This window comes from Mesoplodon bidens (assembly GCF_964165515.1).
Source record: "Mesoplodon bidens genome assembly, chromosome: 6".
Classification (NCBI taxonomy): Eukaryota; Metazoa; Chordata; class Mammalia; order Artiodactyla; family Ziphiidae; genus Mesoplodon; species Mesoplodon bidens.
Window position 1 is genome coordinate 69,805,418 of NC_138162.1, and position 20,998 is coordinate 69,826,415.

General features: G+C 36.6%; 1 protein-coding gene across 4 annotated transcripts in view; it reads left to right on the plus strand.

Moving 5' to 3' along the window:
- The window catches only part of PTPRD (protein tyrosine phosphatase receptor type D), a 2,148,730-nt gene that overhangs the window by 2,004,872 nt on the left and 122,860 nt on the right, over positions 1–20,998 (plus strand). For all 4 annotated transcript variants that reach the window (XM_081238160.1, XM_081238163.1, XM_081238162.1 and 1 more), the window contains 3 exons: positions 2,184–2,274; positions 7,859–8,068; positions 15,114–15,274. In XM_081238160.1, the coding sequence (XP_081094286.1) occupies positions 2,184–2,274; positions 7,859–8,068; positions 15,114–15,274 (462 nt within the window). The remainder of the gene's footprint in view (positions 1–2,183; positions 2,275–7,858; positions 8,069–15,113; positions 15,275–20,998) is intronic.

Genomic DNA, 20,998 nt, shown 5'->3' on the forward strand with positions numbered 1-20,998 from the left:
CCTTCTCATTACCTTCCTTGATCATCATCACTATTTGTAGGAAAGAAAATGGATGGCTAAGTGATGTGACCCCATGAGCCTGTTGATGAGTTAGTTGCTCAGAGCACCATGGAGAGTGGATCCTGCTGTAGTTGTCTGGTTGACTTGAATTCTTGATCAGGGGGGAAAAAAAGTTTGATAAGTCCTTTAATCTACATCTCACGGAGTTTCACTGTGTCCTACTGTGTCTGTGTTCAGAGCCAGCTCTCCCACCATGATGGTCGGTACCAGCCAGTAGCAGCTGGCATCTGTGAAGTGCTACGTGACACACACTGTGCTAAGCACTTTGTGTTCATTTGTTTTATTTCCCCAGAATAAGTCTGATATTATTTACTCTCATGTTCAGTATATGCAACTGAGATTCAGGGATGTTAGATGATCAGCCCAGGATCACACAGCTCATGAGCAGCAGATCCTAAATTCTGGGCCAGATGTATCTCTAGATGCCACATTCTTTACCAGAACACTCCAGATCAGCCCTGCCCAACAAATGTAACAAGAGCCACACTTGAAATATTACACTTTCTAGCAGCTATGGTAAAAAGTACAAAGAAACAGATGTAATTAATTTTAATTTCATTTTTTACAAAACGCATTATATCCAGAATATTATCATTTTAACATGGGATCACTATTAAAAAATTATTGCTGAGATATTTTACATTTATTTTTCATACTAAGTTTTTGAAATCCATCCCTAGAAGGTAGAGCACATGTCAGTTCAGACTAGCCACATCTCAAGTGCTTGATAGCCACAAGGGGCTAGCGGCTACTATACTGGACAGAGCTGCTCCAGACTCTGTGGAAACAGAGTTCATTATCACATAGGATTTGCTAAGTTTATTACAGGTTTTGCTTTGCAATAAGAACAAACAGGACTTCCTATGTGTACTATTAGCCTCTCTAATATAATGTGATACAAGCTTGACAGCACCCATCTGTTCTCATCCCTTTCCTCTGAGAGGCAGAGGTAGGGGTGTGTGTGTGTGTGTGTGTATTCATTTCCACAATAAATTTCCATAAAAGTGCTTTATGATACAGAGTAAATGAAACAAAAGCAGATTATTGCCATAGTTAAGAGATATATATCTCTCTCTACATATATAGGTTTGTATCCCCTTACTATCTGTTTTAACTTGAGTGATTATTCAGTGTCTGTGTAGCTGTCTTTTTTGTCTCTTACCTGTCCTTAAAGGAGTTTTGAGAGGACAAAATGAGATTATGCATTTACTATAATACCTAAAGAGTAGGAAGTGATTAATGTGGTGGCTATTATTATACCTTATGTTCAAAGTCCTTGTATAGTTACTACCAAAAATCAGTATGAGCAGAGTCCCTAACTCTGAATTTAAGAGCACAGTATACACTATACGGAAGTTACAAAACAACTTTATAAATAACGCACATCTATTTGGCGACAAGGAACCTTTATACATAAATTGTAGTTGACTGTTCTCAGTGTGAGGACTCGCTTACTATTGTCCCTTCCTATAGAGGTATTATACTGAGACCTATTTTGAAAGCCCTTAGGTAGTGACTGTCTCCAAATTTCTGCAGTACCTACCTTAAGGTTTGCAATTTGATGGGTAGAAAGAGAGGGGAACCTTTACATCTTTATATAATTGTGAGATGACGAGTAATTTTTATGCTTTTAATTTTTTATCCAAATAAAATGTATTTTAACGGTGTATAAAGAAAATCATTGTCATCGTCATCGTGTAGGCATTTGTATGAGCTTAGAGTAATTTTTATTACACATCTTCTTTAAAAAAATCATCTTATAAATTAATGTCATAGAAAATTCTTGGTTCAGCAGCCTGTGGTGGTAGATTTCAATATACCCACCTTGTATGTGTCCAGCACCAGGGTACTAACAAACTATTTCCACTCTGTTTATGATACCTAATAAAGGTCAGTCAACCACAGTGATATTACCATACAAGATCACTGAAGTCACACATAAATGTCTACCCATGTTTTTAAAATTGAACAAACAGGTGGTTATTTGTCATTGATGGACAAGTCACTCCATATCCATAATTTGCCTTCAGTCTCAATCTTCAGGTCTGTGGAAGATTTAAGGATATATCCATTTTCTTTTCCCTCCGAACTAACCTTACTTTTGTCTATCTATTCTTGTGCAGAGGTTACTACATAATAATTGTGCCTTTGAAGAAATCTCGTGGGAAATTTATCAAGCCATGGGAGAGTCCAGACGAAATGGAATTAGATGAGGTAACTATGTGTTTTGGGCTGTGCCGTTCATTAGTTATTTAATTTTTAAAATAGCCCTCTCCTCTCTATGGAGACCTTTCAGCCTCTAATCTGGGTGCTGACTCCTACATGGCTGGCTGGTCAGCTGGCTACTCAGAAGGTTCACTGCTATGGGTGTGTTAACCTCTTGGGGTCCCAACAAAGAGCTTTTTGATTTAATTAAAAGACATTAAGCTGTTGTAAAGCTTACAACCTATCTGATCTTTGTTGGCTTTAATATTTTGCCCCGTGCTCCTTGTATAACATGATGCAGAGGTGTGGAAGGTGAAGTGAATTGTCAGCAAAGACTTAATCACCATTGCTATGAATTCCAAGGTATGCTTCATCAGTGCAGTGGTAGCTGAGGCTGTTAAAAATGCTAAGTTGCAGTTTGCACCAGAGTTCAACACTTGACCTGCTATGTGTTCTTGACCAATTGCTGACAGAATTGTGCTGGTTAGCACATATTTGCTTTATTCTATATTTTGTAGGATATCAGAATCAAAAATGCATGTAACTTCAGGGGCAAACAAAACAAATCACAGAATTTTGAGCTGAGCAAGAAATACGGTACAAACAACAGAGCAAATACTAAATACTATTAATTTCTAAAATCTTACAATAACAATAGGTACCTTGGTACTCTTTTTTGCAAAAAGAACATTTTTTTTGAAAGTAAATACATAGTATATAGAACAAGATCTAATTTTGACATACTTCTGTTTAGATGAGAAAACTGTGATCAAAAGTGTTAAGCCAGATCCCTAGAGGGCCACAGCAGGTTAATGGCTGGGCTTCACCTTTTGAAATACTATACAGGAGAGACTTTACAATTTTAACATGATTCTAGTCTGAATCAGTTCAGAAGTCAAATAAAAAAGGCCCCCATTAGGGGAAATATGAGATTTTAATTGATTGGATTTGTTTACCACATGTTCTATATCTTATAACCCAACCTGTTATTTTTAGGTATTTTCTGTCCCTCAAATTAATGCATACAAAGCAAGGAAAAGCAGAAATTCCCTAACTGCATTACAGGGAAGTGATGTTTATTTCATACATGTCTGCGCTAAGGAGACTGTGATCTCGAGAGCAGAGCTGTTAGCTTCTTTTGACAGACATGTGTCATCCCTAGAAGTATGTTTCATCATCAACCACTTCATTTATCTGAGTTAAACTTGATCAAGTTCAGAAAGGGACATGAGTTCAAGGTTAGGACTATGCTTTTGTGTCACTGCTTAGTGATTAGATGAGCACTGAAGGAGTATAAAGTGAGACACATTTCAATCATGCTGTCAAGTAATTTATGTTATAAATTTTACCTTTTTTTCTGCTGAAAATAAAGGAACAAAATCATTTTTTATGATGTCAGAGGAGTACATCTGAATATGCGATTTGATGAGCTAGCTGGTCTCTAAACGTTTTGAAGCAAGGCATGTTTTACCTACAACTGACTAATCAGTTAATCCTGACATATTCTTTATTATTTTAATCAGTTCTCAGCTGAAATGCAGAATTCAGTTGGAATTGGATTTAAAATTCAAAGGCAGCTTGTGAAATCTATGAATCTTTCTACCTATTAAAAAAAAAAAAAGTTTTCAAGTAATTAACATCCAAGCCAAAAATGACATCAAATCCTTAAAAAAAAAAAAAAAAAAAAAAAAAGCTTTCCTTAGAAGTGGAGCCATTTGGTAGTAAGTAATAGGAAGCTGATTCTCTTTTACAGCTAGGTTTTAACCTCCAAAATGCACATCAGTTCTAATGGATTAAAGTATAGAGCTATATGACATTGAACTTTCTTGCAATTACATTCTATGGGTCTCTGCTGCTGATTCCCATAACAAAGGGTCATTTTAATCATCCCACAAATTGTAGTGCATTAATCTGTATAATAGTTTGATAAAGAACATTTATTAATTCAAAATTTTGGGGTCAGATGGGTTCTTTCCCACTTTTCTTACTGATATAATTGAGACCACATTGTAGAATTAATGGTGGAAGAAATAAGATATGCATTGACTGGAAAATGAAAATTATTTCTGATAAAAAACTAAAGCCCGGGCTTCCCTGGTGGCGCAGTGGTTGAGAGTCCGCCTGCCGATGCAGGGGACACGGGTTCGTGCCCCGGTCTGGGAGGATCCCACATGCCGCGGAGCGGCTGGGCCCGTGAGCCATGGCCGCTGAGCCTGCGCGTCCGGAGCCTGTGCTCCGCAGCGGGAGAGGCCACAGCAGTGAGAGGCCCGCGTACCGCAAAAAAAAAAAAAAAAAAAAAAAAAAAAACTAAAGCCCTTTATATATCTTCTGGAAACCTCCAATACATCTTGTAACTATTGTGGAGGGGAACAAATGAAAGTAGGCTATGGCCTCACTTTGTGCTTACTCATCCAGTTTCTGATCCCTACAGACATGTATTTTTCTTTCTGCCATGGATAATAAAAGCATTGTAGTAATTTTATCTATAGCTTGGTACTTCCAGGTTTGACAAAGCAGTGTTCCTCTCTTAAATGTATTTGACCAAGTGATTTTTTAGAAAGGCCTATAATTCAAATCGTTGAAACCCCGTCATCAAATAGAATGGTGGCCTAAGGGGATTTCCACATGTAGGCCTCACACCTAGGCCCATAAAAAATGGAAAGAGGCTTTCTAAACAGAGTTACTCTCAATATTATCTTCTGAGCTCATTTATCCTTTGTCTGGGGATAATCTTCACATAATAAATTCATAGACTGGAACTCTTAGTTGTCAGGGTCAGACTGGGCAGAGCAGACGTTCATAGTCAAAATGAATTCTGGACAGAATGACTCCTAAAATGTTAGTTATATTTAATTCAGGGAAGGTCTGGTAATACATCATAAGCTTTTCATCGCATTGTACTTCAAAGGCTTGCTGTAAAATAATGTGGTCATTTGTGGTTGTAACTTCAACATACTGGCTCACTTCAGTGTCATCTGAGCACACTTGACCCATTTAAAGTATAACACAGGGAGCATCCTACAGAGATTAGAGCAAGCTACAGGGCCAGGGTTGATGTTCCAGGTCTGACCTTAATGAATGGCAGCAATGGGTCTAAGGAGCACCAAAACACTAAAATCTGTTAAAGTACTTCCTCGAAGTCTTCTAAAGAAACCCTAGCAAAAGGTACTCATAGGGATGACAGTGATATGGATGAATTATGACAGTTGCCTACATCTGAAATATGAATAAAATCAAGGTAGGGTTTGATCAGTGAAGTAGAAGAGGGAACACAGTTGCATAAACAACTGATGGTAAATGTTTCTGACTAACCAACTTCAAAAAGCTTTTCAGCGCTTCTGCACTGCATTTGTCCTTCTCTAAGTAATGGCCCATAAATGACTACATATCAACAATAACCTATGTAGTGACTTTTCAACTATACCTTAAATATTTACATCAGAATTTTTAAAAACCCATGTTAAAAGAATCTAGGAAAAAGACATCTAAGTACGCATTTATCTGTGTTAATGAAAGCAGATGCACAAAAATTATATACTTAAGTATAGACTGAGTTAAAAGAGTTAACATTATTAATTTAGCCTAAACGTTGCAGTTATGTTTCTTTGATATTGTGCAGCCATTAAGTAAATAAAAATATGGTTGGAAAAAATCTCTTACATGTAATTTCATTTTATTTCATCAATTGAATCCACTATTGTCACTTTCTATTCTGCCTCAGTTTCCTCATTTATAAAATGGGGATAATGATAACCTATTTCATAGAGTTTTTATGAGTAAATGAACTAAGCCATATTTAGTCTCCTGAGAATGGTGCCTGGCACCTAGGAATTGGTTAACAAAGAAAGGCATTACTGTCATTATCTTCATTATTATAAAACCTAAATGTGACAACAGGATTGAAAGATAGTGCTAAGTTTCTGGACTTGCTTTATTACAACTCAGTTGGTCCATAATTGATCAGTCTACCTGAATTTATCATCAGATGGTCCCAATTTGCTAAACAAGTCTGCTGTGGTTTTTATGAAAGAACTTACATTTCATGTAATTTTAATTGTATCAAGAAACTCAAACTTAACAGAAAATTTGAGAACATTATAAGTATTCAATAACATGGGCACAAATTATCTATATAACCAAGAGGGTGATTTTTTACATTTTTAAGTTATAACTTTGACCAGCTGAGCACATTTACATTCTGTGTTGAAGAGACTGTAGTTTACCATCAGGTTCCTAACGTAAGGATTTGGTATTTGCCGTATATACAGTCTGCAGCCGTTATTATTACAGAAGCCTGGCCTTCATTGCACCAGGCTCTCAGATAGTCTTTTCCGTAGAGATAGTAAAACAAATCAGAATTCTTTCAAAACACCAGTTAAGTTGTCCCTTACATCAAAAGGCATCTCAGACTGCTATAAACTTCTTTTTCTCTGTTAAGCCCTATAAAATACCAGTATTTAATGGAAGCAGACAGAGATAACTTAAACATCATTTTGGAATTGTCATGAAATATCATTAACATGAGTTTCTCCTAATAAAAGAGTGAATGCAAAACAACAGAGTATCAAACCATAATTTGTACTTTTTTTTTTCTTTTAGAAATACATGAAGGAGTTGTGTGTGTACATGTTTATATTTGTTTTCTTCAGTGTAATAGTAAAATTATTTTTTCTCTACCCTGCCTTTATCGCCTGGCAAGATAATTCAACATCTCCAGAGAGCTATTAGCTCCAGAAAAACTTGGTGCCATGATAAATGCAAGGAATTTTACCATTTTATCCCAAATGGTTAATCAAGGAACCAAGTCAAGCCAGAAATCGTTAAATAAGTGACAATGTCTATTTAAAATATGTCAATTAGGGCTTCCCTGGTGGCGCAGTGGTTGGGAGTCCGCCTGCCGATGCAGGGGACGCGTGTTCATGCCCCGGTCCGGGAGGGTCCCACGTGCTGCGGAGCGGCTGGGCCCGTGGGCCATGGCCGCTGAGCCTGCGCATCCGGAGCCTGTGCTCCGCAACGGGAGAGGCCGCAGCGGTGAGAGGCCCGCGTACCGCAAAAAAAATATATATATATATGTCAATTAAAAATTGGTCATCAGATTATATTTCTGCTGATTTGAGGGAATATACATCATACAAGTTATCTCATTACTAAAAGTAATCTAAAATGGTACTAATCTCTCCAAAGGGTTGGTCTTTGAAAGTTTTGATGGCTTTATCTGAGGGTACTACTTGTTTAATAAGTAAGTGATAAAGCCTGCATGACGGGCTTTTGTGAATCAAGCTGATTTTTTCCATAGACAAGTTATAATGCATTCTTGTTCTTTGAGAGGATTTCATTAGAGTGGACAGTGATGTGAACTACCAGTAAAGGATCTAATTGTCCTGTGTTTACAGCCTGAGCCTTGCCATTCAGTGCCTTACCTTTGGAAGACAGAGAGACTGAGATTTAGTAATGCTGACATACTACGCATATTGTGGACACTTTGTATTTGGGTTGTTCCCAGCCCTGAATTAATTTCTCCCATTAAATTGTCATTAAGTTGGGTTATTGTTGTTTACATTTCTTTCTCTGTTTCCCACTTTTTTTCCTTTAGCTGCTTAAAGAGATATCTAGGAAACGCAGAAGCATTCGTTATGGGAGAGAAGTTGAATTGAAGCCATATATTGCCGCTCACTTTGATGTCCTTCCCACTGAGTTCACCCTGGGGGACGACAAACATTATGGTGGATTTACAAACAAGCAACTCCAAAGTGGTCAAGAATATGTCTTCTTTGTGTTAGCAGTGATGGAACACGCAGAGTCTGTAAGTTAATTGTGATGGCATCCATCTAATTTCCTATGGTATTCGTATACATTTTTCACCAGAATTTGGTTATTTGGGGATACATAGGTACATGCACCCTAATTATTTCTCAAGAGATTTCGCTAACTTAGATGTAGTAACAGGCTGCCTACTCTTTGAACATTGCTGAGTAATCTGCTTGAGATTTCGTTACAAGTAAGGCTGTGTCCCTAATGACAGGAAATTTAGATGGACATCTAGTTTATGAAGTGCCAAATTGATAGGGCATGGTTCTTTTGGTTGTTGTTGTTTGTTTTTTGTTTTGGCATTTGTATCTCTTAATCCCACACCCCTCTCTTGCCCTAACCCAGTCCCCACTGGTAACCGCTAGTTTGTTCTTTGTGAGTCTATTTCTGTTTTGTTATACACATTGGTTTTATTTTTTTGATTCCACATATAAGTGACGTCGTACAGTATTTGTCTTTTTCTGACTTATTTCACTAAGCATAATTCTCTCTAGGTTCATCCAAGTTGTTGCAAATAGCATAATTCTTTTTTACGGCTGAGTAATATCCCATTGCATATATGTACATTTTCTTCATTCATCTGTTAATGGACACTTGGGTGGCTTCCATATCTTGACTATTGTAAATCATGCTGCTATGAACATTGGGGTACCTGTATGTTTTCAAACTAGCGTTTTTATTTTCTTCAGATACATACTCAGGAGTAGGACTGCTGGATCATATGGTAGTTCTATTTTTAGTTTTTTGAGGAACCACCATACTGTGTTCCATAGTGGCTGCACCAATCTACATTCCCACCAACAGTGTACAAGGGTTCCCTTTATTCCACATCCTCGCCAACATTTGTTTTTTGATGATAGCCATTCTGACAGGTTTAAGGTGATATCTCATTGTGGTTTTGATGGGTATTTCTTGGATGGTTAGAGATGTTGAGCATCCTTTCATGTGCCTGTTGTCTGTATGTCTTCTTTCGAAAAATGTCTCTTCAGGACTTCTGCCCATTTTTAATTGGGTTGTCTGTTTTTTTGATGTTGAGTTGTATGAGCTGTTTATATATTTTGGATATTAAGCCCTTATTGGTCATATCATTTGCAGATATTTTTCTCCCATTCAGTAGATTATCTTTTTGTTTTGTTGATGGTTTCCTTTGCTGTGCAAAAGCTTTTAAGTTTAATTAGGTCCATTTTTTGTTTGTTGTTTTTTGCTTTTATTTCTTTTGCCTTAGGAGATCCAAAAAAAAAAAATTGCTACAATTTATGTCAAAGAATGTTCTGCCTATGCTCTCTTCTAGGAGTTTTATGGTGTCAGGTCTTACATTTAGGTCTTTAATCCATTTTGAGTTTATTTTGTACATGGTGTGAGGGAATGTTCTAATCTCATTCTTTTACGGGTAGCTGTCCAGCTTTCCCAGCACCACTTGTTGAAAAGACTGTCTGTTCTCCATTGTATATTCTTGCCTCCTTTGTAGTAGAAAAATTGACCATAGGTGCATGGGTTTATTTCTAGAGACTCTATTCTTTTCCACTGATCTGTGTGTCTGTTTTTGTGTCAGTACCATAGTATTTTGATTACTGTATCTTCATAGTATAGTCTGAAGTCAGGGAGCATGATTCCTCCAGCTTAGTTCTTTTTCTCTCAATATGGTTTTGGCTTTTCAGAATCTTTTGTGGTTCCATATAAATTTTAGTGTTGTTTTTGATCTGTGGAAAATGCCATGGGTAATTTGATAGGGATTGCATTAAATCTGTAGATTGCCTTGAGTAGTATGGACATTTTACGATATTAATGCTTCCAATCCAAGAACATGGAATATCTTCCCATTTCTTTTTATCATTTTCGAATTCCTTCATCAGTGTTTTATAGTTTTCAGAGTATAGGTCTTTCACCTCCTTGGTTAAGTTTATTCCTAGATATTTTATTATTTTTGATGCAATTTTAAACAGGATTGTTCTCTTGCTTTCTCTTTCTGATAGTTCATTATTAGTGTATAGAAAAGCAAGATTTCTGTATGTTAATCTTGTAACCTGCAACTTTACTGAATGTATTTGCTAATTCTAATAATATTTTTGGTGGAGACTTGAGGGTTTTCTATGTATAGTACATGTCATCTGCATATAATGACAGTTTTAGTTCTTCCTTTCCAATTTGGATGCCTTTTATAGGGGCATGGTTCATAAGACCTTTTGATGTGACACACATCTGGATAGGAGGGTGACAGCCATCATTGCTCATCTCCTTCCTCATCCTCTTAAAACGACTGTTCTCAAATATATATTTAATATTAGGTATGTTGCATAATACCTAGTAGATCTTAGCCTGTGTGATGACAGTAGTAACTAACAAGCTCTGAGATTTAACATAGTACATTTCCAAGTACTTGAAAATATTGATTGGGGGGGGTGATTGTATGTATTTTATTCTCCTATAACTACCAGTGAACCCATAGTGCTTTCTGCCCAGATTCAAGGGAAGTTCTATCTAGGAAAAGGCAAGCATAGCCTGTGTTTTAAATTATAGCAATTTACCAGGGACTTTATCAGTGAAAAGCCAAGAAAGTTAGAAAACAATTCAATAAAACAGAGAATTCCTAAGGTCCTCTAAATAATGAGTTGTCTTCTTTTATGTAATTCATCTTGCTCTTATGTTATTTTGTGCTTCAGTTGCTTTGAATGTTAAAAACAGAGAGAGAGGGCGAGAAATTGTAGATGGGAGGGAGGTAGATTTTGAAGTGGCAGTTCACATTAACATTTAATATACATATTCAAAACTATACCTTTCTAATGGGGCTTAAAACTGACAGGTGTGGCAACTAGATAGAGCCAGTCCCTTCCCCAGTATAGGAAGTCTGAGATATATCAAAGATTTCTCCACATCAGGTGTTAGCATGTACAGTGGGGCTTCTCTTCAAATGACTGAAGGAATTCCCTCGTGGAAAATCAAAACATAAAGGCAGCCTTTCTGCCTGGTTTTTTTTTTTTGCACACAGGATGTCATTTGAAAACAAAGTGATGGGCTTCCTGGAATTTTTAATGCACGGATATGCTTTCTCTTCCTAGTTGAAGGTTTTAAGGCAGAACATCAAGGGAATGGAATGTTGGAACCATCTTATCCTTTTTGTTAATGACTTTTAGATATCTGAAAGAAATTTTCTTTAAATAGCTCTAGGACGTTTCCGAAAGCACGTTCAGAGCACTGAGATAGATCAGAGAATCCAGGAAAAAGGAATCTCATCAGATCATGCACTGTCAGAGACTCTGGTTTCTAACAGACATTTCAACTAGTTGATACATTTCATCACCATTGATGAATAGTTCACCTCTTCCCTTAGTATGTCATCTCACTGTTTCATTAATTATATAATTAGGATTTCTCCCCAAATATATATTGTCTAAATTGCCCCTTTTCTCCATCATCTTTTTCAACATCGCTCTCAAAGCTAACAGTATTTCCTTTATGTTTCCTATGTGTGTTCATGCCAGCATTTATAGACTTGTATCCAGCTGGTATAATGCTCGTAGTGATACAGTCTTTTGTAAACCTCAAATTTTCAAGAGTGATTGTTAAAGTGGCTAACCACTCCAAGGGTGGGATGATAATTTGCATACAGAAAATATCCCCCTTCCCCCCCAAAGACATGAGCTTTTCCCCAATTAACTGCCTCATTAAGAATATCAAAGGACTGGTTTAGAATGACCAAACGTTTAATCTTTTCCATTACTCCCACATACTGAACAAATTCTACTTTTCATAAGGCTGATATCATTTTACCGTTATGTTTTCTTTTCATTTTCACATGTCTCTGTTTCCTGATTTGGGTTGGAAATCTATGTACTTTGGGAAAAACCTCTGCTTAGATTTCCATCTTGGCTAACCAAGATTATTATCTCAAAGGCTCTTGGTAAAGAATTTCAAATCAGAGAGTTTTGCTTACTTAAGTCTCCCAAACACTTTGAGTGTGACCTACAAAATGGAAAGGGGAAAATTTAAACCAAAACAATTATATAAAAGAATCATGTTTCTTGCACATAGAGTGTATTTGTTAAGTCCTTTGTGTAAATCCTTACACTGTACATATCTTTTTTGTTTTTTTTAATCAGCCCCTAAGAAGGTTAGAAACCTATTGAGTTTTTGTATTCTTTAGATGCATTAGAAAAATCTGAAAGTCTGGTCAATCTCTTTCCTGGACATAGTGAGGAAAATGGAAAGGGAGAATAGCATACAGGCATTTGGTGGGCATGTGTTCTCCAGATTGACTGCTGAGTTTGTCCTACTTAAATTCAGAATATATGCCCTAATTGTTAAAAAATGCAGACTGAAAATAATTAAATATATTTACTGATAGTGGAAAAATGAGTATACTCTTTCATGCTTTAATAATGTCAGCCATTTGAAAAAAATGAGCATTTTATTTGCTTCAACAAAGATTTTCTGGGAACCCACTAAATGCACAGTTCTGTACTTGCTGCTTTAAGCATTCAAACTGTATATAAATCTTTACCTTCAAGGAGTTTATAGTTTCATTAAAGAAGATAAGGCATGTACACAAATGAAAAACCAAAATAGAGTCTGGCCATTACCATTAAAAAACGAATAACTTCAAATTGTTAAAATGACTTTTACCTACATTTTGTGAAATGACCGATTATTTTCAGTTAAGGAGAGGCAGCTTCAACGGAGGCAGAATTTAAGTGAGGCCTTGGAGTCGGATTGCGGGAGCTAAATGTTGTGGAACATGTGAGGGGGTTAAAGAGAGAGAAGAGAGCATTTTGGTAGCAGCAGCAAGAAGTCTATTGTGATGGAACATGTTATGTGTGGTAAGAAAGTTTCAAACAAAATTGTGGAGGCCCTTAAGGACCATGCTAAGATGTCTAGCTTTTATTTAGGAATCCCCAGAGAGCCTCCTGAAGGTTTTACAGATGCAGTTTAGGATCATAACTCTAGCAGCAGTGGAGACTGTTAGAGGAAGGAAGAAATTCTTGATATGGTTTGGGTGAACATGAATGAGGTAATGAGAAATGTGGTTGTGTGAGACTGGAAAGAGGGTGGATGGACCTGAGGATCATCCACATGTGCACGTGTCCTTTTGAATTATGGTTTTCTCAGGCTATATGCCCAGGAGTGGGATCACTGGGTCGTATGGTAGTTCTATTTGTAGTTTTTTAAGGAACCTCCATACTGTTCTCCATAGTGGCTGCACCAATTCACATTCCCACCAGCAGTGCAGGAGTGTTCCCTTTTCTCCACACCCTCTCCAGCATTTATGGTTCGTAGACTGTTTGAAGATGGCCATTTGGACCCGTGTGTGCTGACACCTCATTGTAGTTTTGATTTGCATTTCTCTAATAATTAGTGATGTTGAGCATCTTTTCATGTGCCTCTTGGCCATCTGTATGTCTTCTTTGGAAAAATGTCTATTTAGGTCTTCTGCCCAATTTTTAATTGGGTTGTTTGTTTTTTTGTTATTGAGCTGTGTGAGCTGTTTGTTTACTCTTAAGACATGCGGGGCAGCTCGTGAATGTGGACTGGTCTCTACTGGGAAAACCAGTATTTTAAAGAGGGGCAGAGTCAAGAGAATATTTTTCTGAGAGAGTCTAAAATAGGACAGAACAAAACAAGATATTACAGAAACAGAATTCATGCATATGCAGTCCTTTCCTTCACCAAGTGACTTTCCATATATATATATATATATATATATATCTTTGCAACTTTATTGAGGAATAATTGCCAAATATAGTGGCACATATTTAAAATGCACAATGTGATGATTTTATATAGTTCTGTATACATAAATGCTGTGATTACCAAGATCAAGAAGATTGTTTGTTTCGTGTGTATGGTGAGAATGTTTAAGATCTACTCTCAGAAACTTTCAGGTATACCGTTCTGTGTTACTCATATAGTCACCTTGCTGCACTTTAGATTTTCAGAACTCATTCTTCTTGTAACCATATAATATTAGCATAAAGCCTTCCAGATTCATCCATGTCATCACAGATGGCAGGATTTTCTCCCTTTTTTTCCTCCTTTTAATGGCTGAATGATATTCCATTGTGTGTGTATGTATCTGTGTATATATATAACCACATTTATCCATTCATCCATAAAAAGAAACTTATGTTGCTTCCATGTGTTAGATAGTGTGAATATACTGCAGAGGACACAGGTATGCAGATATCTCTTTGAGACAGTGATTTCATTTCCTTTGGATATATACCCAGGAGTGGGATTTGTCATATGGTACTTTTATTTCTAATGTCTGGAGGAACCAACATACTGTGTTCTCTAATGACTGTACCAATTTACATTCCCACAAACAGTGTATTTAAGGTTTTCCTTTTCTGTTTATCAATTTTCTCTTGGGAACAGTCATACCAACCTCTGAGCAGTACTGTAATAAAATTAAATAGATATGCTAAATCCTTTTAAGTAAGTTCTCAAAATGTTATCTTCTAAAAAGCCATATTATTATCACTTTCATGTGTGTTGCAACTATAATTTGAATACTGGACTTTTCTTTTGCAGTTGTAGATTTTGGCCTTCATTTTCTTACTAAGGTGCAGTACTTAGGACTACTTACATAATTTAACGCAATACTGATATTTTGCTGTATAAATGTTTACTTTCTTTTAATTTGGTCTCAACTGAGTGAGTGATGATATCCTAATGGCTGGAACTATAATATTTTTTATTTTTCACATCACATGTAACACAGTGGCACAATGTAAATGCTCACTGAACATTTTGTGACTGCTTAATTTACTGGTACTTATACTTCATAAGATCATTTAATGTGCCACATATAGATCCCAGTGAAAAAGTATCTATGGAATAATTTATACCATCAAAAATTTTATTGTAAAATACTTTAAAGGAAATTTCAATTATAAAACCTCTTTTTTCTTCCTTTCTCTCCCTTTTTTATTTTACACACTTATTATCAAATCCACAATGTTCTGAATCTTTGCTTCTTCTAATGCTAAAGATACTTTCTAGAAAGGCATTATTTTATAACTAACATAGATTCTGTTTTTCCTCAGAAGATGTATGCAACCAGCCCTTACTCTGATCCTGTTGTGTCAATGGATTTGGATCCACAGCCAATCACAGATGAAGAAGAAGGCTTGATCTGGGTTGTAGGTCCTGTCCTTGCAGTGGTCTTTATCATCTGCATTGTCATAGCCATTCTTCTTTACAAAAGGTAGGTTTGCCCAATATTTCTATTGCAAAGACTTTTATTATCCTTCTAGGGTCATTGTGTGGTTGATCTTAGTAGAAAGACTTCCAATAATCACTGGACAAAAATGTGTCCATTAGCATTAGAACAAAATGTAAAAACTCAGCTATTTAAAATCTCATTCACCGTGTGGTATAGACTCTGTTGCCCAGCAGGCATGGATCCCAACCTCCATCTTCTGAGATACTTACTTATGCAGAATGAGTGCTTTGCATGACAGCTGAGATGTTACTACATTCACAAGCAGATAATCCCAAGGAAGCTCAAACTGGATTGTTTTAGATCAAGTTTGTACATTTGTGTCCATTTCATAAGTCTAACTAACTTGCACATGGGCTGAGATTCCCCACCCTCCCCTCACCCCTGTGGCTATTTTCAAAAGTGGCTAACAATTGAAGAGCAAAGAAAGAAAAGAGAGGAAGAGGATGAACTTTTCCCATTTGTGTCCAAGAGGAAATGCAAGGTACCATTTTCCTTTAAGAAAAATATAACCTTAGTCTTGATACCCACCACGTATCAATACGATTTAGTGTCTGACCACAGGTGGGATGCAAATAACCCATATTTACCCATGTTTTCTGATCCACTCTTGTCAATCCCATTTCTGCCTCCATTACACATAAGCAAGATTTCTTCCCCTAGGTCACTGCTTAGGCAGTTGGATAGAAGACGTGAGTAATTCTTCTTCCCCTTAATCCTTTCTGACCTAAGAAATATAATATCATAATGTACAAAATTTTAACAATTAACATCTACTCTCTTAAACATGTAGAATGACTGACTAAATTCTGAATTCTCTCCCTTTATATCAGTTTTTCTTTTCTTCCATTCCAAATTTTATTTTCAGGAACCTTTAATCTGTGTTTCGTTTGTAGTGTGTCATCTGTTGGAATGCCACTGTGAAGTTACTCTCTTCCTTCTGCAAGATAGTTTGTCTCTCTTCTTCCCTCACTATAACCTTGACCTTCAAAATTAGATGAGAATGTCTTCATTTTGATTCTTGCTTACATGTTTTAATCTGACAAGATATCTTATTTTCATTATCTCTTTTTCCTACCCATATATCTCCCTTTATTGGGTTTACATTAATTATTCCTACCTGCATTCCTTTGTTCTTATGTTCTTGGAATAGCTCTTTTTTCATAAGCTCTTCTTTTGACTCCAAAAAATACTTTTCAAGACAGACACTTCTCCCTTGAAAAAAACTCTCTTATGAGGCTGTATTCCATTCTACTCCAGAGCTGAGAAAAAAAGGACAAGTTAAAGAAGTTCATACCATAGCCCATTAAATCGCCTATCCTCTTCTAGAATTAGAGAAAGAAAAAAAAAATCCATCATTATTTTTCCTGATCACTCAATTGTCCACTCCATAAAATAATAGCTGAGAAAGCAAGTGCTTGACAGGCCAAAATATTTTAGTTGATGGTTTCAATCTTCCCATCCCAGTCTGTATCTTATCAGTGTGTATGGTAAGGAGCCTGTTGTATTTGATCACTTCTCTCTTATGTAAGAGCTAAAGGGCAGGAAGTGCGAGGTCCCCACATATTCCAGAACAGTAAGAGATCCTATGTGAGTCCGAGTCCAAGCAGCAGCTTTGCTGTTCAGGTACCGCACTTATTATCAGAAGAGAATACAAGAAGAAAAAAAGTAAAAATAGAATTCTAATTGTTTTCTGTAAAACATTTATTTAAGTGGTCACATCCTGCTGTGGGAGTCAGATCAGAAAACAACTGGTTGCTGACAATTGCATTTCTAGATCATATCACGTGACATTGTGTGATGACTCAAAATGAACAAGATGCTTACCTTTTTTTAAGTGGTGAATCTATCCAGCTATCATTAAGTCATGCCACGCAGTAGATATGGGCGTGGCCCTGTGAATTAGTTATGTGAATGTGAAGAAATAAGATTATAAGCTTGGTAATTAGTGGGTTGGCCAAAAAGTTCGCTCGGGGTTTTCCAGATGAAAACCCCGAGCGAACTTTTTGGCCAACCCACTAGAAATCCTTTTAAAGTTTTCTGTATCCACACGTGCTTTGAAAAAAATAAACTCAGTTATAGTTTTTCCTAATCCTGCAAAAAGAGGCATCGTATTTAAAGATTTTTATGACTGTTGAAGTTGCATTTCAGTGTGTGCATATGTAAGCATCGTCTAATGCAATTGTTGGGAAATGCACACATCCTCGAATGCTGAGTATATTTAGCTAACCATCTGAAAGCCCATGAAGCACTTCTGAAATAGAAATGCTTGCTTCAGCAGTAAAGAACATTCCTGACTTGAAATTCAAGTAGACCCAACAATGTCCTTCCTGATTATCATGAAACAGTTCAAGAGGAAATCTTCTGTAGGCAATGAATAGTGTCTTTAATAGCTTGGATTCTGAGCAAAGAAAATTATATAACAAACAAACACACTATATCCCTCTTTTTAGGTGCCTTTCAGTTTATACATAGGTCATTGGTAATGACTCAGAATGGAATGTATTAGTATTATTATCATCATTATTATTTTTCAAGTATTTCACTGCCTGTGTGCAAATAATACTTTGAGTAGGGAATGAGTATAAAATATTGTTGACTCACATATATCCTGCTGGTAATACACACCTGTTTACAAGACTACTTGTGTTAGGAATGGGTCTGTAGCTGTGGATGGTTCATCCATATAAAGAAATATATTTCACTGAGCTCTCTGAGGAGGCTTTGAGACTTACCCCTATTAATTATATTAATATGGAAGAGCACACTTTCATTTCACATTCTATTCATCTGACTTTGTTTAAAATTTAATCATTTAAAAACTATAATATATTGAGAATCAATGACAAAACATGTCACGGAGCCTCTGTAAGGGCCTAAAGGGCCATCAGAATACTAAAATGTGTTTGGTAGGTCTTTAGTGTTAACTAGGATTCTTTGGAAATTCGGTACTCTACATGTGATACATACAATGATTTAACAATTTAAACTGCAGAGAGTAGAGGTAGCAAAGTTTAGAAAAATACTAAACTAGGAAGCAGGAAACCTGAGTTCAGGTCCCAGCTCTGTGACTAGGTGGCTCTATGGGGTAGAAAGTCATGCTACCACTCCTGGCCTCGGTTTCTTCACTTTTATAAAATAAGTAAGTATGTAGATTAGATAATTGACCTTTTTAAATCTGAGAACCTAAAAAAACCAAGTAACAGAATTAATACTATATTATTTCTGCCTCCAGTGCATGTGTAAGTTTTCTAAATGACTCCATGTTGCCCTTCATCTATCCTCCCCTACAAAGAAAAAAATCCATAAGGCAATTGAAGGCTCTTTGATGTTCATCTACCCTGCACATCTGCTACACATGTAAGGCTTTTCAGTCGTTAGTTCTAAAACTGTCCAGGAATTATTCCTAGAGAAAATATTCTTAAAATAAAATGTTAACCTGACTGACTCTATGAAAAGTATTTACCGTGTAGTATGGAAGGGAAAAAAAAATGGATTAGGAGGTTGGAAAGCGCTCAGGCATGGTCTAGACCAAATTCACATTCTTGAATAGTAATAGTCTAATGTGAATGGATGCTGTAGCAAGTAAATAATTTCCATTCCCCACCCCAAGATGTTTTGTTTATGTGTGAAGACCGTGCAGTAGATGTGACTAAAATATAAACTTCAGCTTTTTCACCTTTTTCCAGATCCAACATTGGCTCCCTGTGGGCTCTACCTCTTTAATTCTTCTTTTTGTATCAACCCTACGTATATTTCCAAGGTGTTATCAAAGAAAGAAATGCAGTCCAGACTATTCTGAAATGCTATGAAGAAATAGGCTGCCACACCCCACCACTCTGGGCAATGCCTTCCCTACACCTGGAAAGCCTTTCCGCTCACTCCACAACCACTCCTCCTGGCCTGGCCAAACCTAACTCACCTTTTAGAAATAAGCTAAGCTAAGATCCACTTACTAAATGAAAGCCTTTCTGAGTGACTGTCCTCCTTCCTTTCCTCTGTGCTGTACCAGTTCAGGCTGCCTTAGGGTCCCCTGCTGTATGATCTTAGAGCACTTTCTACTTCTCTATATTATAGAACCTACCCCATTACTGCCACTGCCCATTTTCTTGGCTTTCTACCCCCACTAAACTGTAGGTCAAGGACTCCGTCTTATTCCTCATTGTATGCTTGTGCCCGGTAGAGTGCATGGTACAGGGGGCTACTGAATAATCAAATTTACACAAGTCAAATAGTGATACACTCAGTTCCCTCCTCTTGTTTACTCCATCACTGATTAGCACGTTCGTCTTGACTGACGAGCTGTAATAAAACCCTCAGCCTGTAATTTCAATATACCACTTCCAAAAGATTTCAAACTTAGATATTGGTACCAGCTATGTACCCATGTGCGCAGTAAGGCTGACTTTTCTGTGGCAGAGGGAGTGAAGCGCACGCTATGCACTGGTTCATCCTAATATTCAACAGCCTTTTCATATACGAAACTGGCAATTCACTAGGTATTTCTCTTCCTCTCGGAGGAACAGACTTTCCTACAACTGATTCACTGAGGACCTCACTGATTAAAAATAAGCAAGCTGAGAACATTTGTAGGAATTTTTAAAAACCTGGTACAACCAGCTAAATTACTTTAAGAATAAAAAGAAGAACCTGTGTTTGATATCATTTTCATTATTCACTTTGTATGTGTGTGTTTGTACAATTTAAATGTGGACTTTGTATTTTTGAAAAGAAATGGACTGGATTGCCTTAAAGCCAGATACTCCAGCAACATGGGTGTGTATTATTTCATTTGCATTGAGGTGGACCTGGCACCTTTATTTTTTGCACTTGAGAACTCCCTAAATACTTTGCAATTTGCCTCAACATGAAGACTGTTTAGATGAATTCTCTTCAGGTGAAGGTTATACTCTCTGCCTAAAGAACATGGTTAAACAATACACATATTATCACAGGTGAAAGTGTCTCTGAGAATGAGCTGCAAGTGTTCACAGACAGCAGTGCCTCTATGACTAGGAAAATATCTGTCATGTCAGTGGCTGGTAATAAAATACTTTTCTGGATTAGCACAGCTATATAAATGGGTCATGCTCTGTAGATTTATAATGATGAATATTATATTTTCCAAAACTGAAAATGTATTTAATCTCTTACTAGAAGAAAAAGATTTATGATCACCTTACTTGTCAAAAGGTGTTTGAAGAAATCATTTCTGCCACTTTATTACCTTGTGTATTATGCAATTGTGCAAATGTCTGTGCAGGTCAATGCAATTTGCAGGTATTTTAAATCATTAAAGGAATACTGTATCTCTTAACTGAAGAGTCTGTATCTTAAATGAACTAAATTTCTTATATGGAATGAGGTTATATTCCCATTAAGTACATTAGCAGTTGTCTCAGGGCGTGTTTTGTAAAAATCAAATTATATCTCTACCATCAAACACTTCCTGCGATATAATTAATTGTGGCAGTGTTTTGTAGATTGATGAATAAAAGCGAGTCCGACATTAACACACACACAAATGTTTTGCTTAGCCATGCACGCTCATGTCCTCCATTTGCTTCATGCTTAGAGGCCTTTAAATATTTTGATATGCTATCATTTTCTAATGTGTTATATATCCCTGATTCTGAGCACTGTTAAATATTGGTTGTCATGGTTACTCTTGTTACCATTGGCCAACTAACATTTAGCCTTTCTTTTTCT